This window comes from Centrocercus urophasianus, unplaced genomic scaffold (genome assembly GCF_019232065.1).
Source record: "Centrocercus urophasianus isolate 14NV4802_14NV808 unplaced genomic scaffold, USGS_Curo_1.0 seq_11, whole genome shotgun sequence".
Taxonomy (NCBI): Eukaryota; Metazoa; Chordata; class Aves; order Galliformes; family Phasianidae; genus Centrocercus; species Centrocercus urophasianus.
Window position 1 is genome coordinate 32,221,002 of NW_024884253.1, and position 20,596 is coordinate 32,241,597.

Below are 20,596 nucleotides of genomic sequence, written 5' to 3' on the forward strand. Positions count from 1 at the left end.
CTGAAATACTACCTTGCTTTCACTTCAACGTGTAGCCTGTGCCACTTGTTTCTATTGCTACGGTCGGACCACTGAGGGGCCGTAGGTACCCTGTGGGCCATAGCTGGGGGCACTGGGGACCTGAAAGCCCATCCCTTCCCACCATCCCAGACAGAAGCCAAGACCAGGCTGGGAAATGGGTCTGCAAGTGGGCCTGTCTTAGTGGGGCCCATGGCCAGCAGGACTGGGCTGTGAGAAGTGGGGACCACCCCTACTGTGAGTTTGTTGTGGTGATGGCCCCAGGGGATTAATGAGGCCCTGGGCAGGATTGGGGAGCCCTGGGGTGGACAGGACCAGCATGAGCTGGGGCAGCCCTCAGGGCCCTGGCAACCATAAGCTAAGGAAAAACATATGATTGCTTATACTGAAGCACTTGACTTTAATTTCAAAGTCATTTTGTACCTAGGAAACCTCTTGACCTAACTGGCAGGTCTGTGGGATTCAAGACATAATTTACCTCCTGGGGAATCCATACTCCAGTTTACCATAAAACTTTCCAAGAGATTTAGCTTAGAAAACAGCCTCTGCATATGAATGTACACTCAAGCTCAAGACTTAGCCCAGCCAGCTTGGGAGCCCCTGCTATTGGGGCTAGTGTATGTTGCTAGTTCCTTGTGCTCCTGAAAGCAGCAGGTTCAGGGTGCCAGCCCATTTTCTGTGAGCGTGGGATACATCACCTACCTCTGTAGGGTGGAGGTGCCATTGGGCAGTGGCTTGTTGGGTTACAGGCAGAAGCATCCCACTTTCTATAAAGCATCTGGAGATGCTCAGCCAAGCACATGCTGACTCCTATCTATATGAAAATGCAAAGCAGACCAAGGCAGAGTAGACTTGGGAAATGAGTATTTGGGGCCACAGACTGGGAGGGCAAGAGGCTGCCTGCTACTTGAGTTTATTCTGGATTCAAGCAAATACACTAGTTAGAGAAAAAGAACAGATGAAGGAAAGAGAGAGAAAGATCTGGAATGAGAGGCTTAAGATTAAAAAGAGAAAGAACACAGGAAAGAGTTTTGCAGTATGTGCTAATGCAACTGTGAAGTACAAAACCAAACCTCACTGTCTTTTGAAACAAACAAAAGGAGAGCAAAGACCATTGTTTGGGTTTGGGGTGGGTTTTTTGTTCACTTTTTTAAAAACTGTAATCTACTCCAGCATGAGCTCTAGCCTTGGCTCTGTATCCTGGAGGTCTGGTATTAATAAGAACTTCACTGTTTGTTTCTGTAGAAGGCATCTCTTAAATGCCTTTAGTCTCTCAGCTACAGATAATCAGACATTCTACAGGAATTAGCGAAAGTGGTGACCTCTGACAAACCCTAACCACTGGTCACTGCATTTCAAGTCAAGAAATGGGACTCCTGTGCACACTTTAGGTATCAGATAAAGAGCCACAGAGAAGTGCCTGTGTTGTTACTGTAGTGGAAAACTTGGCAATAGATATTTGCTACAGATACAGGTTACAGTGGAATCCCAGCAACTTTAAGCCTTACTCTGTGAAAAGGGCCAGAAAAAAAGTCCCTGGGAGTGGAGTATAGGAAAGCAAAAGGAACTGAGAAAGGAAATGGAACTGGTTACCTGTGGACTACTCTGAAGGCAGCCTGCAAGGATACATGAGTCTAATGGAGCCTGTAATTATCATATATAACGTATTAGACCAAAAGAGCCCTTTGTGGAATTTAAGAAGCAATATCCGCTGACTTTCTAATGAAGTACATTAAATATATGTATGTGTTAACAAAGAGCATTTAAATTTGCTTCACTGAGTGAGCAGCTATTTCAGGAGAAGTAAAATTCAGATATCAAATTATCCAGATCTCAGATTCGGAATTTTACCATTGTTTTGAAATTTTGAAATATGTTTCACAGGCTGCTCTTCAAATTAACATCAAAACTAGATTCTATTTCAGTTTAGTGGAAGCAGATGAGGATTCACATTACATCTGGTTTGACTCTCTTCACTCTAACAAATGCTGCCATTTGATCCTTTCCAATGACGTATAACCTTGAAATGCCACTCACACAACATTTTCAGAAAACAAAATACAAGAGATGCAACTTTAAGGTGCACTATTCTTTGTATCCGTTGGAGATTTTGTATTTAAAGGCTAAAAGACTAGAAAATTCAAGGAATGTAATGAAAAATGTTCAAGAAGAAAAAAAACAGATTGTACCTTTATTTAGAATCCAATGACAAGTAGAAAGATAAAGTCTGTTGAGATAAAGTATGTTCCCCTAAGGGAGTGGCCTTATCAAGACTTCCCATGAAAGCACAAGTGGTCTCATATTTTGGAAGTACACCACTCTCTACCGTCATCATTTTCTCCAATTCTCAAGAATATATCCTTTTTAGGAAAAAAATGGAAGTCCGTCATCTTGTCTTGATTCAACAGGTCTGCATTTCATACGCAAATTAAGGCATTCTCTTTCAAAAGAAAAAGCCTAGGCTCTTACTTTTTTGAAATGTTTAAAATCTGTGGGCGTGTCCCAGAGTAATGTTGTTACTCTTTGAATATGTGCCAGCTTATATTGCATTGCACATACCCACATTTCTTCAATGTGAGAGTATTGTGCCTTTTTTTCCAGGTTTAGCTATGTTACTGACTCCCTCCTCTGGGACAGAATTTAGCCAATACCTTAGATCTTTGCTGAGAAAACGTTCAGAATTACTTCTGCCTTTTCTGGATCATATCAGTGTTTCTTGATAAAGTTTAGTTCAGGCACTGACTTTGCTCAGACATCCACAACAGCTCTCACCTCCATCCAAATGTTCTCTAAGAAGGAGCTGTCCAAATGCACGTCTCTGAATCCCTGCTCATCTTGCCCCTTAAGTATAGGCCGTGATAGTTGTCTTATCTCAGAAGAACCTCAAATCTGAAAAAAAAGAATCAGTATGTTCCATATACTTCAGTTTGTGAGATGCATGGCTGAAAGTCCAAATTCTGAAATGTGTGTTTCCTATGATTCCAATTGTATGAGTTTCCAAATTATCCACCACGATGTGTCTATACTTCGTAGTGCAGCCAGGACGAAAAACAGGCAGCCTCAGAAAGAAAAATTAAACGGAGGGGGGAGAGTTTTTTAAAGTGCTGACATTGATATTAATTGCTCCCAAAACCAGGCCTGAATCCCATCTTTTCACTTCATGGTAATGAGCTAAGAGAGACACAGAGACTGTCCAAGATGCAAAATGACAACATCTGCCTGCACAATGCTAAGTTTGAGACTGATTTATCAGAAATCTTGTGGGATGGATACTGCCAATTAGGCAGCCATTAGGCCTGTGGACCAGGCTCCAGAGACCAATTTTTACCAGGAATTTTGCATGGTTTGACGCATCAGATTCTTCCCCAGGAATGTTTATGAAGTGCTTGACTGTGAAGGCAGGATACCTAAAATAATAGGGCATACATATATAGAACCAAAAAAAGACAACTGTGTGACCAGATGCAGGTCTAAGAAGGAGACCATGATGACAGCATGACTTTTAAAGAGCTCTGGTTATTTTTCAGTGCTGGGCAGACTGCGTGGTTAAAAGGCCAGTATAAAACTGTAACTTTTCCTGCTTTAAGAACTGCTGAAAGCCAGTTTAACATTCAAACTCATTCTGCAAAATTCCTCGGTCTGTGTCCTGATGGACAAAACACCTGTGGGATACTGCATCAACAATCAGAGCAGCACTCAGTTCATCAGCCCAGTGTTGATGTTCACTGTTAGGAATCAGCCTCACCTTCTCAATCATTTCGGGTACTGCTGAACTACATCAAAATAAGGTTTTACGTAAAATAGGGTAAGGTTTTAGGATTCAGGAGATTTATTTTCCTTTGCTTTCCATAAGTACCAGAGTCTCAAATGCTGCCTTTCTCCCTGGTGATGATGAGATTCAGACACCTGTTTCTGAAGTGTGTGAAAAACATCCTGATCTCAGGGCTCTGTAAGTGTGTTATATGAAGCAACACATCAGTGTTTGTTAAAGATTAAATACTTGGTCTATCATTTCTCAACAGACTAAAGTCTTTGAAGGTACAGATGAAATGGCACATTCCCCACAGTCCAAGATTTCAGACTTCATTTAAAGAATGCTCACTGCACCTTTATTTAGGGACTCTTTGAGATAATGTACTTAGTTCACCCTCCCCATGATATACTTTCCATCTCAATTTTTTTCGAGTTTTCTAGGCAGAAATTTTTGCAGGAATGCAAGTATAGACTTGACTGCCTCCCTGTGTGGCATACATTTATTTATGCCACTCCTGACCTGGGGACCTCTGATCTTAGCGTATCTTTGAGTATCGGCTCTCAGAAATCTGAAGAACTTCTGAAATATCCCAAAGTGAATCAGAGGCATGCAAGGCCAAAACAAATACTGCACCTGCAGCTTTTTTTCCTTCACCCTTTACCAACATGTGCTCCTTCCTTCCAAGGTCTTTTCCCTTCAGCTGCAGCTCTTCAGCTGATGTTGGCTTGATTTTTTTTTTTTTTGTTGCTCATTAAACCACCATACCTGCTTTGTCTATGAAGTATTCTCTGGGTTTTCCTCCTGTTCATCAGTTTTCAGTTCCCTCCTGAAGACCAGAAGGCTCTACAGGCTTTATCTCGTCCCCTCACAGCTCCCTGTCTATGTGTGAGTGGTAGTGACTTGGTGAGGATGGGGCTCTGCACCTGTGAAGGCCCAGTCACCTGGTGATGGATCTCTCTGCAAATACTCTGACAGGTTTTTTCAGTATAAATGTAATACAATTTTTGGAGCTTAATTTTCATTATTTGCCAGACTACAGTTTCCCCAGCTGTCTTTTTAGCTGTCTAACCTAAGAAAAGAAATATCATCTTCTCTGAGTACTCCCTGTATATCCATTATCTGGAGGAAAAATCCATCTGTTTCATCCAGAAGCATCTATATTTGAAACACTCAACCTTACTTATCTTTAGCTCATTCTTTTCTGTCAGGAACTTCTGCCTGAAATGCTGTTTGTTTTTGCTCCATCAGAGAGTTCTCCTCTTTCAGCCTCTTCCCTCAGTACTTCATTCATCAGCCTCTCAACAGCAAGAGCCACTAGTGCAAATGCAGAATCTGTTTTATCCATAGGTTATTTTTTTTCTTCTTCCAAATACTGCCCGTGCCATTTGAAATTTCCATGCCATAATCACACCTATCTATGTCTAGGTTTTGCTGCTACTCAGCAACCCCCCTCCACTCCACAGCTGGTTCAGTTTTGAACCTCATTTCAGCGGCCATCTTGCATCCCACTGAGTTTCTGCATCTCTCCAACACATCCGTGCTACTGAAAACAGTTCACCAATTCTGAGGGGTAGGAAAATAAAGCAGCAGTGAAAACTGCCAACAAGACTGGGCCTTCAGTTGTGATGTTTTGGTGTTGGTTTTTTTTAATGGATTAAACCTAAGCCAGTGCCAAAAAAGATGGAGTGCAATACCATTGTATCACCACAACGAGGCATGTGATGCATTGTTTTAAAAACAGCTGTAGGAAACTAGTTCTGTGCTATGCAATGTTGCTTCCTTTTCATTTGGCACATAGTGGATTTTCCCCAAGTTCTACTCAACATTACTGTTGTTAAGAGAAGGTCCTTTCCTATGATGTGACAATTTCATGATGGAAAAAAAAAAAAAAAAAAAAAAAAGATATTTCTGGTTTTCCTTTTCCAAAAGGAAAAAAAAAACCACCCTTATATCTTGTATTATTTCCTTTCTGCAATTTCAGTTATTCAGCTGCAACTTCCTAACTATTCATGATCCTAGGAAGGTAAAAATTACTTTTCTTGTGCTTGCAGCTATTCATTTTTCACAGTGTGAATGCATTTTGATAAAATAAAGGTAACTAAAGCTGCCTTATGTTGCGGTTGGGACTTTCCAATGACACTGCTGGTGAAGGCCTTTGTGCTGCTGGGTGTGTTCTTCTTCAGTGCATGAAGATCACTCACATTTTTGTTCTAACATATTACTTGTCCTGGGGAAGAAATCCTGCATGATATTTTAGCAGTCCACTCCTGAGTGATGATGTTGAACCAAGAAGTTGTATCTCTAAATTCCACTAAGATCTGCATAATCGTGTCTGGCTTCTTCGCACAAGATGCTGCTTTTGCTAGAGTGGTCCAGTTCACACTGGGACATTCTTTAACGTGTCAGTCATATTCTTGTCCCTCTGCCTCTTTTCTGTTTCAGTGTAATCTCCATTTCCATCCTTAAGTAGAGGCATAAACAAGCTCTTGGTATCCTGCAGGTCCTTCTGTTTTGTAAACTTTTCAGTGAGCTCTCTTCTGAGTTTTGCAGAGTAGTTGCAGCACACCATTAAATTTCTTTGTTGTTTCTGGATTCCTCCTGTTAGCTATATTTTCTGTATATCGCCAAAGAGGAATAAATATATTTTTTTTAAATAAACAAAGAAACAAACAAATAATTGTTTCAGGTTACAGACACAATTCAAGCTTTGACCTTTAAAGTTGGACTCTGCTATAAGATGTTTGGTTCTAGATACCCATTTGTGTCTTCTCCTTAGTAACGGGCTTCATTCTGCCTGTGATCTGAGTGCCAAAGCACGGCACTAGTAGTAAAAAGGAAAATAGAAATTAAAAGATCTACTGTTTCCAACTACAAAGACTGAGAAAACAACTGACTTGCCAAACTGATAAAATGGCCGTGAGTGCCTGAATGGCGGATTACAGTATTGCCTTGCTAAAATGTAAGAGTACAGAGAATAGTAAAACATTGCACATTACCACCAGAAGGATATTTTAACTGATGACTTCCTAAATGGGTAGAAGAGCTCATCCTGCTTTAGCAGGAGTGGTTTGATATGATTTCTGTTAGAACAGCAATAGAGCCAATTCCCTGTGCTAAAATAGTAACAGGTTAATTCAGCATGAATGTTAAATTCAAAACCAGAAATAACATAAGCTCACTGTTACCTTCAATTTAATAACAATTAATTGGGGAACAGGAAATCGTTTCTAAGCTCACACACAGTTTCAGAGTTTTCCTCAATCCTGTCTCCTTGCTTTGTCCTTCTGAGTAAATCCCCTTGCTTTATTAAAAGCACAACTGTATCCTAAATCCATTTTAAACTCCTGCATTTTATTGCCTTGGCTGTTTTGTTTACTTCATCCCCCGAATTAAATTTCATATGGACCAGATCCTCAGCCAACCTAAACTGGCACAGGTCTATCAGCAACCACCACTCTCTGCTGATCCAGATGATTGAGCCCCCTCCTATTAATCACCAGTCGTTTCCCCCATCCCCCAGGCAGATTGCTTGCATGTTGTTGGCAGGGTTCCTGCATCATCTGTTCATTCACTAATAACTCTATTCAGCATTTATTGGGCCAGCCCTGCTCTCTGCACATTCAGCAGCAAAGCTGCTATTGATTGCATGATGGGAAAGCAGAATCAAGTTCTATGAAGTAACATCACTTTGTATTCTGAGAGCTCACTGCAAACTACAATGCAGTTAATTCACTAATGGCTTATATTCCTTTTGCTTGTGCCACGGTGAGGAGAAAATGTTTCAACGCTGTTAGGAGGGCCTCATGATCATTATTTGGAAGATTTGAGAGTCACGTTCCAAACGATGAGCTGTGTGCTGTGCTCCAGGAGCAGCACACCTTGATGCTCATAAGGCATGTTGCCAAAGACCTCCGAGCTAAGGGAGGTAAGGTTGTGCAGCCTGTGTTGCCTTATTATGTGTATCAAATAAAATTGCCAGATATAAATGTACTGTGAAGGACAAAATAATTTCAGGAACAAGGATGTGATCTCATACCAGTTTATAGTACCTGTACTCTTGCTTTCTGTGAAAAAGAAAGCTGTACCAGGTCCATTATATTTTAAATGAGATGGTACTCAAAAAGGTCAACCAAATTATTAAGATAAACCATATATGCTTTAAAGAACAGAATTGGATGATTGATATATTTGGCTCTAGATCAATTTTAAGATATAAAAGTTTGAAAAGTATTGCAGGGAACTGTAAAACCAAAGTTTCTCATGGTATTTCATCAATGATGGCAGCTACTAAAATGATACAGAGTAGCTTTAAAAAATGAAAAGATGCTCAACATTTTGCAGTCTGTGTTTTGTTTTGTTTTGTTTTTAAGTGGTGATTCTTTTATCTAAGAAAAAAGATATCCTTCACAGAATTTAAAACACATTAAACATGAAAAGGTGTTTTCATTATGTCACTTTTTGCAGATTTGGAAAGGTTCTGAAATTTTTTCAATTTTTCAAAATTTTTCAAAATTTCAATTTTTCAAAGACAATTCATGTGATTTTTAAGGAATGTATTGCCTTAAATTAATGAATTATCTGTAGTTATTTTAAGGAATGATTTTATAAAGTGTCTTATAGAGTTCATTCTTCCAGCGTTCTAGTTTACAGTACATTATGTATAACACTCCAATGTAACAAAATGCATAATTACAGATGTAATTTGCAGTGAAATAATAGCATACATATTGAGAGATACAAGCAATATGCCAGTTCCATTGCTTCTGTCACATAAATGCTCATCACAAAAACACAAGCTGAGCTGTGTTCGTTAACACTGGCTAAAAAAAAAAGAAAAACCTTAAGAAGTCAAGGAAGTGATGTGTGGTGACTTTTTTTCCCTCCCTGACCAAATTTCTTCTCCCTGAAATAGGCCTGATAAAGAAGTTTCATTTCCCTAGAGTCCCATTTTGAAGTACACCTTCGTTCAGTTTTCACTGCAGTAACAGAGTCAGACATGTTTAACATTCTTGCTTACCATATAGGCTTTTAATCCTGCTAAGATTTAAGTGTGTGGCAATACACAGAGCAGCCCTGCTTCAATATGTGTTTTTGGCATGCAGAACATCAATGAAACAGAGCCTTTGTTTTCATAATCATTATTTCTGAGTAACCATTGCTTTCAGTGTTGATGAAATTACTCTTTTTTACTATAGCTGAAGTTCCCTGAACACCATTACTATTATCCAGATGTATTTGTAGCCTTTCTGTCGCTTCCTTAATACACAGAAATTGAATTTAAATGCCATACCTTTCCGGCTAAGAATCTGGGAAATTGATGGCAAAGGGGCCCTGAGACTTGTGACATCTGCATTGGCCAGAGATACTTTTTCCAGTATCCCCATGGCTGCAGCAAACTGCTTTCAAAAGCCTGCTGTCCTCTACTTCTCCGCTGTGATAACCTTGCCCTAATTCAACATCTCATCCCACTGCATGACAGAGGGTAATGAACAAGTATTGAAGAGTCTCATTTGGCCCTCAGTAAAGAAAAAAACAACATTCATACTCCTCAAGGAATAAATTCCAGCCCCAGAAAAATCCAGTGGTATAGGCATTTTGTGCAGACATCCCATAGAAGGCATCCATCAGTCCCAGTGGCAGTGTCAATAATCCAACCAGCTGCATGGATTGGAGCCCGGAAGTATTGAAATCCTGCACTTCGCACCGTTCCCTAGCACTTGTCAATTGAAAAGCATTTAGCTTACTTTATCTCAGAACAACTTTCCCAATTGAGCCCCAAACACTCTGGTATCCTGAGGGCTAGAAATACTGCAAGCTAGAATCACGGCAGCTGGAGGAGAGAAGTAATCCTGTTTTCTCTCAGAACCCAGTGGCAATGTGCTGGGCTTTCCAGCTGTCAGTGAAGCACTTCGTTCCCTGTCTTACAGAATCAAGACTTAAACTGTGAAGTTTGATGCCTTGCTATAAGCAGAGACAGTTTTTGCCACAGCAAGCTTTCTGAAAATGGTAAAGGGCTCTACTGATGGCAAACAGAACCACTGAAGAGCTTCTCATTTTCCTACCTAGACTTTCTCCACTAACCTTCATACCTGAGATTCTCCAAAATCACGGGGTTTTCTAAATTGTAAAGGAATAAGATGCCTGTGTTGATGATTTTGAACATAGTAAATTACTCTAAATGCAACAAAATCTTACACAGAGTGAGCCTTAAATTCTTTTTAGAGATGCTTTGACCTCACCATCATTACCTTATGGAAGCTAAACAAGCTTCCTCAGTTAAGGACCTGTTCCACAGTCTCTCAACCTATGTAAAGAAACACTATGTACTTTTTTGTTTCTATGGAATGTGAGTTGTATTTTCTTAGCTATTGAAAGGAACAGAGAAGCAGAGAGGATATGGTCATTTGAAGACCTTTTTTATGTGTACACATGCTCCCTTTAATCACGTTTCCAAGAATATGTCAGCCTTTCGTGTACAGCTCTAGGAATGACAGAAGGGAGGAAGATCAGGCCACTATACGGCCAAAGGCTGAGTGACCATTTAGCCAGTCACCACATTCAACCTAGAAATTATTTTTGGTGTGGAAACTACTTTATTCGGCTTATCTTCTTTAGGCTCTTCAGACATACCAGACTGATCCTGCCATGAAAAAGATGCTAACTCAGCTGTATTTCTATGTCATGCCTGTATTTAATGTGGATGGATACCATTATAGCTGGACAAATGTAAGTACTATCACTAGTATTACTCAAAAAATTATTCAGACAGGAAGACTGAAAGCTTATTAAACCATTCAAAGGTGACTTTCTGTATAATCTCACTCATCACTCTGTATCATGCAAAATCGAAGTAAATTAATTCAGTTAAAATATAACACTGGAAAAGATTACTGGGTTGAGCTTTTGTGTGTGTTTGTTTATGAACAGAGAGATTTCTGTCAAAATACAGCAATACTACTAATTAACTATTTTAAAACTTACCTTAGGATCGGTTCTGGAGAAAAACAAGATCAAAGAACTCCAGGTTTTGGTGTCATGGGGTTGATGCTAATCGCAACTGGAAAGTGAAATGGTGCGGTAAGTCTGGAAATACTTTGGTCCAGCAGTTCAGATTACCCTGTATTTAATTATCCAACACAGTAAGTAGGTTAGGTCACGTCTGTTGTGAAGCGTTCTCTTTTCCATTGTCAAAATTGAAGCTTCTTTCTCATAACACCATGAGGCAGGGCTTAAATGTTCCTTCTATCTTAAGGAAAAAAAAAAAAAAGTCCTAAACTTTGGAAAAAAGTATCTCATCAGAAAAAGAGTGTTTATGGTATGTGTGGCAGGATTTAAAAACTGCACGTACAGAGCTATTCTGTAGTTCTGCAATATAACTCATTCAAAGCGCAGTATTGAGTTTGGTCCATCACATTTCAGAATCTACCTGACTACAACTTCAGGGAACATTTTAGATTTGTTTTATTTAATTTATCTAAACTCTGAGATGAACTTAGTTTTGGAAACAAATTTGCTTTGTTGGCCTCGTAGAGAAATGTCTGAAAACATTTTAAGGCTATTATTGTTAGTGATTTGATGAAGAAAGAAGATGCTTTTACATGTATGGAGATCCATTTTAAAGCTCCCAGAATTTCTGCAAATACTTTCATAAAAAATGACCATCAACCCATCACCACCATGCCCACTAACCATGTTCCCAGATGCCACACACCTACACATTTCTTGAAATCCTCCAGGGACAGTGATTCCACCACCTCCCTGAGCAACCTTTTCCAATGCATCACCACTCTTTGGAGAAGAAATCTTTCCTAATATCCAAGCTGAACCTCCCCTATCACAACCTCCTTTCAGGTAGTTGTAGTGAGATGGGTGTCAGCCTTTTCTATCAACTACTAAACTTGTATCTGTTTGCAGTAAAGAGAAAACAGACATGGAAGCAGTTACAGTTGTTAGATGAGAAATTCTCTTACAGAATATAGCCCTGCTACCATGATCTTCAAGGCAACTTTATGCTGCAAAAATAATGTAAAAATGAACCAAACTCCTACATCACTGTTACCATCTTTTAACTAAGCACATCAGTCACAGCTGGAGGTATTTTGGGGACATATGTTTACTATTCAGAAGACAGCCAGCAGCTTAATTGGAATGAACATTCTTTTACATAGTCTTCAGAGCCGTATTATAGAAACCTATCAGTGGGATATTAATATTCACACTGTGTATTTTCTTTCTAGTCCTAATTAATCTTTTTTTGGTTCAAGTCATTCTTCTCCCTCTCCCGTATCTCCTGTATTAAAAATTCTCTCCTGTATTAAAACACTCCCACTCCCAAAAAAGTATTTAAACTCAAACATTCTTTGCTGAGTCCCAGTAATGCTTATTCATTTTTTGATAAAAGAAAAAGAGTTTTTCCGGGCTGAGTGAAACTATAACAATACACACACATTGTGTGTTTCAATCCACTGCTTGTTGCATTTCTTCCCTGCACTGCACATGAAAGACAGGTCCTCGCTCTTTAAAAAATAAAAATTCTTCCAGGGTTGCTCACCATCCCACTAAGCACATGCCCTGCTTCCTGCACCAGACCCCAAATTCCACCTTACTCTCTATTTCAGCAGAGAATAAAGAGCTCTTTCATGGCCAGGGCTGACTGGTGCTCAGAAGATCCTCACCCGGAGCCCGTGTTCTCATTAATGTAACACTAAATGAAGCAGAGAAGAATCTGGATCATATCACACTTTGAGACTTGTATAATCGTGATGCATTTAAAATTTAATCCTGCACACACCTGTAAAAATCCTTTAATGCAGTTCACTCGTACCTAGAGTTCGCAGGCAGGTTTGATCTTCCCACTGGGCTCCCAGCAAAGCCACGCAGATCCACTTGGAAAAGATAGCATAGCATCTCCTTTGGTCTCCTCTTCCCATCTAGTGCAGGGATTTGATGTAAGCTTTATGATATTGCTTCTGTATTCCCTAGGGGCTGAAAAAAGGGTTATATCACTTATTGTGACAAATGTCACTGCAGCCCCCTGTGCCTAAAATAGCACACAGAAATTGCAGCCAGGCCTAGGTGAATACTGACTGCAAGATCTCTGGGGTACAGATGCTCTCTGATATACATATGTGCAGTAACTAGCACAGTGGTTTAACGTTCTTGAGATAAATCACAGAATCATAGAATCATAGAATATCCCGAGCTGGAAGAGATCCATAATGATCATCGAGTCCAACTCCTGAAGCAACAGGTTATGAGACAACCTGGAAGGGGAAAGGACAACAAGTCATTGTTTTGCATGGCAGAAGACTATTCTGTGCCTTGCAATCAGTCCACAAGATCACAAATTTAAAATCAGTAATTAGTTACAAAGAATTAAATCAGTTCATATGGCAAATCCAATGAAGAAGTTTGCATCCAAAGTTCCCAAGAGAGAAATAGTAGGAGTAAAAGTTTCCAGTATATCCCAATTTCCAGTGCACCTCATTGATTACTGATGACAGAGCTCCCCTATGGCAGGAGAAGTGGCTGCAAGGAAGTTTAAGAATCATGCTCCAGTCATCTGTACACCCCGTCTTGCTTCTGTAGCCAATCAGATTTTGTTTTACCAGTCTCTGCACACCTTTCTTTTGCATCTTTGATCTCAGGTATATCAGAGGATACCTGCCCTCCCCCAGGTACCAAAATAAGGCAGTATGATGACATTTTATGCACTTCCATTTTCTTCTAGTGACTATAACTCTGAAATTTTGCAGGAGTTGATAGCACTGTTTCTTTTTTTTCCCTTCTTGTTACTTTAAAAGAACTTTCAGTATGAAAATTGAGGATATCCTTGCACTGTCCATGGGCACCATTGAAACTTGGCCTCTTTACCATCAGCCACCTTCACTCAAGAAAAAGCATTAACTACAGCTTGGATTGCAAGTGGCTCATGATAGTAGGCTGAACAGTATAGAGAACCTTTTCTTCACTAGAAGTTAGTAAACTGAGTCATATTTTACTACTGGGTCATTTAACAGTAAGTTTGCAGGATTATGCTGTTTATTAAGAAGGAGGCTCATTTTCATGGTTCAGCATACAACACTGCTATGGGAGATGAAGCATCCATTTAAAAAAAAAAAAAAAAAAGCAGTGGCTCTGCAGGCTCTGTGAAATAGCTTTCCTTTAGCTATATTATCCGACAAGACATCGAGGCAGGGTGCTCTTGAGATTTGGATGACATGTTGGCCATCTGTTCTGCAGGGAGGACACCATCTGCCCTCAATATAACACTCCCATATCCACTGCTATGTAAGCACTAATACCTTTTGATATCCTCACCTGTGGCCATTGAATGATAGCCTCATTTTTCATATTACAAATGAAGGTGCAGTATAGGATACTTTCACTTTAATTTTTTTTTTTTTTTTGCATTAGGATGATTGCATAACCTCATTCTATTTCATATTATTATGCATTCTCACTCTCACTGCTCTTATTATTTGAAGATGGAAGTACTTACTATACAAAGGAAAGCTAATAAAACACTGCTTTTGTAAGTCCCGGATGGCACAAGAGAATGTCACAAACAAACTATTATTATTCTGCAGGTCAAAGTAAAACGTGGCATTTTGAAATCACAGTGGATAAAAGAGTAGCATGGATTTGCATAAAAATTGTTCTTTTAGGCCCAGGCCCTCAGCTGTAAATGAGACAGTGGCTTAGAACCAGAATTGTTAGATGATAAAGGAGCCACTGCTATGTCTTCTTTTCTGAGTTTCATCTTTCACTACCTCATGGGATATTACATGTAGGCTTTGCTTCTGTGTCTTACTGCCACCTGAGCAGGATGATGTGGTGAAAGAAATCCTCACAATTGAACCCCTGCCCCTTTTTGAAAGAAAAATAAGCCCTGTGCAAGCTGAGATGATTTCTAATTTAGCTAACCGAGCAATCTTCCATGCATCACATCATTTTTTTTCTCATAGGGTTTATAAGAGTAAAAATAGTCAGGGATTTTCTCCTGTTTTAAACCAGTCTGTAAGGTAATGCATGTTGAGGTTAGCTACCTCACTGTAGCTATCACTTTATAAGTTCGTAAACGAAACTACTCTTAGAGGCTGGATTTGTCCTGGCAGTGACTAGTGACCGGGGCTCAGTTCTCTGATTTCAAATAAACCAACTGAAACCTTGAAATGGTTTTAACACGAACTTCATGCTGGAATGCTATGTAGAGTGCCCCTCGTATGGAAAGTTACTGAAGAAAATACTGAAGAAAGGTGAGGTCAGACTCCCCTTTTTCTGATGGATTAAAAACATGACCTCTGGGAAGCATTGTATGGAGCTGGCCACTTGGCCACTTGGTGTGTCTACTAGATGAGCAGATTGCTGTACTGAGGTCCCACTGGCTCATGCCCATCAGTCACATGAAAGCAATTTGTTTATTGCTTTTCATGCTTTTGCACACAGGTCACTCGGGCTGACCCTCAGAAATTCACTGTGATTGTTCACCATCAGCTTTCTCATTCCATTCTAGATGAAGGGGCCTCACTTCACCCTTGCGATGACACCTACTGTGGTCCCTTCCCTGAGTCTGAGCCTGAAGTAAAGGCTGTTGCTCATTTTCTTCGCAAACATCGTAAACAAATAAAAGCCTACTTGTCCTTCCATGCATACGCACAGATGTTGCTGTACCCTTATTCTTACAAATATGCAACTATTCCAAACTTCAGCTGTGTGGTAAGTACGTTAGCACTGGGGAGAACACAATTCAGCATATAGCATTTTTTGATACAGTTTTGTTCTGGGAGCAGAGTTGTTCCATCCATGCTCTTCACTTATTTAATACATAGCAGTATGAATTCTGGATCTGCTAGCAATCTCGTTTCTGATTATATAACCTTCACTTGAATGAGTCAGCAGTAATTTGATTAAAATGGTATAGTGCCTTCCATCCATCAGTTCCTGCAAATTACCTGATAGCATAAATCCCTGGGTTTTAATCATAGGTATTATCATTTTATTTAATTTTATTTAATTAACAGTAAGAAGAATTATGTAGTTAAGTACTCGGGCATCTATCTGGAATTCTGTCCATGCTTAGAACAGAAACGCAAATCTGAGTGTGATTTGTCACTCAGAACAGAGCGACAAATCTGAGGCACAAAGAAGATTGTCTTCAATTTTATGACCAAAAAATAAAATTAAAGTGGTTTACATTGATCCATTAGAAGAGAAATCTGGTAGATTTCACTAAAAATAAAGCTCCTGTTGCTTTGTGTATCAGGTATAGTGTTTTCAGCACTTTACAACAAGCAGTTAATTAACATCAAGTGCTTTGGAGCTTTTGTCTATTAGGAGAATAAATTAATAGTGTGGATTTTGATGCAAGCCCATTGATCTATGAATACATACAATTCATGTATTCCATGCTCATCCAAATGCAGGAAAGCTATTCACCCTGACTGCAGTTAGCCAGCCTCCTCTGCACAAAACCCTCCCTTTAGCCCATTCTCCTAGGAAAGCATTGCTTATCCTTCACTTGCTGTTTGCTCCTGCTAACAGGCACCCATTGCAGCAATCAGTAGCAAGCCCCCTTCTTTTGCCCTTCAATTCTTGGTAAAATTACACTGTCCATACATCTCTCATTTTGGTCTTGAAAGTTACGGTGACATTTAGCTTACCAGTTTAAGCTTGTTTACTTCAAAAAGAGCTTAACTGCATCTTAGATTTATCCTGTGCAGAATAAATGATGTGTTAGTCCCTGGAGACTCACTGAAGTTTCACTCTGCTGCCCTCTGAGGAGACTGAGCAGCAAGCACTGCACAGAGTTTTTTGTTGGTTTATTTCTGTAACGACACTTAATTGCATGAGTTACCAAAATTTCTACTTTGTGATATCATTCTTGGGAAACAGAGAAAATCAGAAGTTAGCTATGCAGTCAGTGAAGCTAAAAATACAAGATCCTTGGGGACTGACTGTGAATAAATCCGTGAACCTTGTTTTTATTCTTCCTTCTCCACCCTTTTTTGGGGAGTAGCAAAGGGAAAGAAGAGCCTGCTAACTATTACTTACCAAAAAAAAAAATGTACACTTGAAATTTTAAACCCCAGGATCTCATTTACTTGAAAACCAGCAGGTGCAGGCATTCTGTTTTTTTTTAGAACAGCCAAGACAGAAAAGCACAAAGACGTGGTGTTAGAAACAATCAGCATTTCTTCTGCAAGATGATTGCTGGCTATCAACAACACTCAGACTAAAGTAAGAAAGCAGCAGACAGTGCCATGAAATTCATCCCAAGGAAAAGGAACCTGTAAGGGTTTTCACACACATCGCCAAGTCTTTAATGCACGTTCTTATTGCTTGGTAGCTATTTCCATTCTGAGCAGGGTGACTGTCCCTCAGTGCACACACTCTGAGTTTACATCCACAGCTGTTAGACTGAGGGAGCTCATTTCTGATGAGTGCCAAGTGTCCCCTAAGTTTATGAGACCTTGGATCTTTCAAGCTTTGCATCAGCAGGAGTGGTGTGCAGACCTAAAGCAACAAAGAAACAGTTCTGGACAAATGGAAGTACATTTCCATACCAATTCTAAATATTCTGCCAGTATTTTGAATCCATCGTTATTTTTACTACAATGAGGCAAAAAGAACATGGAGGTTGGAATAAGGAACTGAAGTAATTTCCTGTTATTTAGAAAATTCAGTGAGGATGTTAGAGTGAAAATGAATGGAATACTGTTACTTACTAATTTTAAGTTTTAATATTTGCCAACAGCCAAAGGCTCCATCAGCTGGTGGCTCCTTTGAACAATCTTTAATATTTGAAGTGTCTCAAATGATGACTTAGGCTGAGGTTTCAGGTTCTCCAGTTCTCTTGCAGAATTACAGTGTGTTGGAAAGTGGCAGTCCCTGTTTCCTGCTGCTGATGGAACAAGCTTTGCTGGTCAACATGGACTCTGTACAGAGGACTCCACATGTACAACAGATAGAGTATTTGGTGTTAACAGAGGGGTGCAATTAATCCCAAGCAAAAGAAAGGTTGTTTCTGTCTGGGTTATATCATTCTGGAGAGCTGTCAGTTACTGTTTAGATTAAAGTGTTCAATTATTTAGAGTTGCTTTGAAAGAGGAGAGCTGTGTACCGATCACAACATGCATATTCTGTTCTAATTTAGGCATAAGTCTCTTATTAACACTCTCCTGAAATCTGTTCTTTTAAGAAGCTTAAAATGTAAATCATACTTCAGGACTGAAGAAAACAAAACAACAACAACAACAAAAAAACCAGCAGGAACATTTATTCACCTAGAGGGTTTTGAATTTCACCTACTGTTTGTTCCCTTTTTTCCCGTGCCGTCATTTGCTGTACTGTTTACAGTGAGATTAAATGACACAGCTGAGCTTGTGTATCTCTTCATAAATACCTGACAGTTCTGAACGGAACTTTCTCCTTTACAGCGCTCAAAGGCTAGTTGGTTAGGTATATTCATGGTATGATCTGCTTGGCACAATGCAGATCAGCAGCACAGTCCCCAGTTTCGGCTGCGTTACCCAGCAGTGGCTGTGAGCAGCAGCCCTCAGGACTAAGAGCCATGGGGGAACACCCGCCTGCATGCCCTACATACTTGAGTGGGAACTACCCAAGTATTTCTTCACAGTGATTTCAACATGGCTCACCCCTTTTCTTTCATTGCTCTGTAAGCCATGCAAGGAGCACTCTCCTTTGTGGCTCTGTTCTCCTTTCCAAGGCATATTTACCGGGACATCTGCCATGGCTGCAGCCTAACAGGATCTGACACCCCCTGGCTCATCAGGGTTATGTGTGTGCCATGACTCACGAAAGTCAAGGCATCTGCACGTGTAAATGGGGAGCAGTCCCAAGGACAGCACTTCTCTCTGCCTCAGGCCTCCCATCACCTTCTCATGCTTGCTATGTATGGGTGAATCAGAAGTTACCCTTCAGCAGTATTTGGCTGCCACATCCCAGCCCTGCACTGACCTCAGCAGGGCAACTCATGGAGGTAGGATGGAAATGAGGGGTGAGCTGAAAACACCAGGCCACAGTCTCCAGAACAGAAGTCCTGCACTAAGAAATGAACTGAACAAATCCAGTTTTGCCTAGCGGAGTTTCATAATGGGGTTAAAAAATTGCTCTTTTCTTTGTTAAGAGCAATTCTCATTGTAAAACTAACTGCCTAAAGCCCTGCTTGCTCACGAGTGCCACCAGTGAGTAAAAATAAATGTGGGTTGTTTTATGTTCCGGAATGTCATTTTAAAGCAATTTTCTCTAGCTTGTCTGTTGGAGTGGATAAAGATCCAAAACAGGAATGTCTGTACTGGTCAAATCAGATACTAAGCCAGAATTCTGACTCCTGACAATAGCAAAGGACTTGAAGTTCAGAGAAAGTGAATAAACTCAAGGCAGGTACAAAGTAATCCTTTCCAATGCACTCATCCATGTTTGCTGAATAGCAGTGTAAGGACCAAATTCATCAGGACTTGCATAAACTGAAGACTACAGCTCTTTAGTAAATAAAAATACTTAAATACTGCAGCCCACAGAGGTTCAAATTCCAGCAGTTTCTAGCTCCAATGATGTTCTGTATAGAGAGATCACTGTGCATTTTCTAGGTGTCCCGCCTTCACTCTACATTCTACACGATCTTTCTTCTGAGAATACAATATTCATTTTCCTTTCCAACATTTGCACCTTTTCTTCATGCTTGCAAGCAGTGTTCATTATGACCATCAGAATTTGCCTTGGACCAGGCCTTCTGCATCCAGTTTTACAGAATGCCATAAACCTCCCAAATACAGTGCCTCCTTATGGATCTTGAAATATAGACACTGATTTTCCTTGCACAGTTCTGAATTTGCATTTCTCCAACAGTGGAAATAAATCTCCAAGCCTATGTCATCTGGTCCTAAAGGAAGTTAGACCAGTCGTGAATATTCTCCAGTCCATCAGAGATTCAGGAGAAAAGTTTGCCTCTTTCCCTCTTCCCACTCTGCTCACTTAACCACTCTACAGTGTAGTCTTCACTCACACAGTAGAAATAAGGTTTAGCAGACAGGGAAATATAAGTGCAGCTGTTGGCAGAAAAATGTTTGCACAGCTTTTATTTTGCCTAAAAATGAGATTCTTTTATCCCACATCTCACATGTTTCCAGCATTCATTGTGTCACTGAATTGGTAAACATACACCTATAACTACAGATATTTAATGGCTGATCACTTACAGTACAGTGAGTTTATATATGTCCTGAAAATACTGAATCAAGTCCTAAGCATGTTAGTAAAAATAAATAATGTATTTCTCACTTAAAATCACTTTAGATTAGCTGCCATGGGCTTACAGAACAGGGCACTGCACCAGTAGTCAGTGACACATAGCTCAGTTTTCAGCCCCAGTGCAGTATTTAATTCAGAATCTAATTTATGCATTTGTTTTTTCTCCTCCACACAGGAATCTGCGGCCTATAATGCTGTTAATGCTCTTCAGTCTGCCTATGGTGTAAGATACAGATATGGTCCTGCATCCAGCACTTTGTGTGAGTTTCCCTCTGATGCAGGTGTATGACTGCCTATAACAAGAAGACCATCTCTGTTATAACAAAGGAAGCAAATACTGTTTAAATGAACTTTGCTCCTGTTGTGCATGGTGAGAAAGGCGGAAGAAGTTTTGTAACTGACTCATTCAGTTGACTGCGATATGATTAAGCCAACTGATGCAATAAAAGAGATTAAAATGCAATGCTTTTGAGAGAAGAAATCCGCCAAGTAGTGTGTTCAGAAAATATAAAAACAGATTTTTCTTTTATAAAAGATCTTTATCAGATATTG

The 20,596-nt window shown here is 39.9% G+C and overlaps 1 protein-coding gene across 1 annotated transcript in view; it reads left to right on the forward strand.

The window, feature by feature from the left end:
• Positions 1–20,596, forward strand: part of CPA6 (carboxypeptidase A6) — a 49,819-nt gene that overhangs the window by 27,727 nt on the left and 1,496 nt on the right. The window contains 4 exon segments of the mRNA XM_042835436.1: positions 10,388–10,498; positions 10,759–10,849; positions 15,288–15,490; positions 20,220–20,302. Of these exon segments, the coding sequence (XP_042691370.1) occupies positions 10,388–10,498; positions 10,759–10,849; positions 15,288–15,490; positions 20,220–20,302 (488 nt within the window).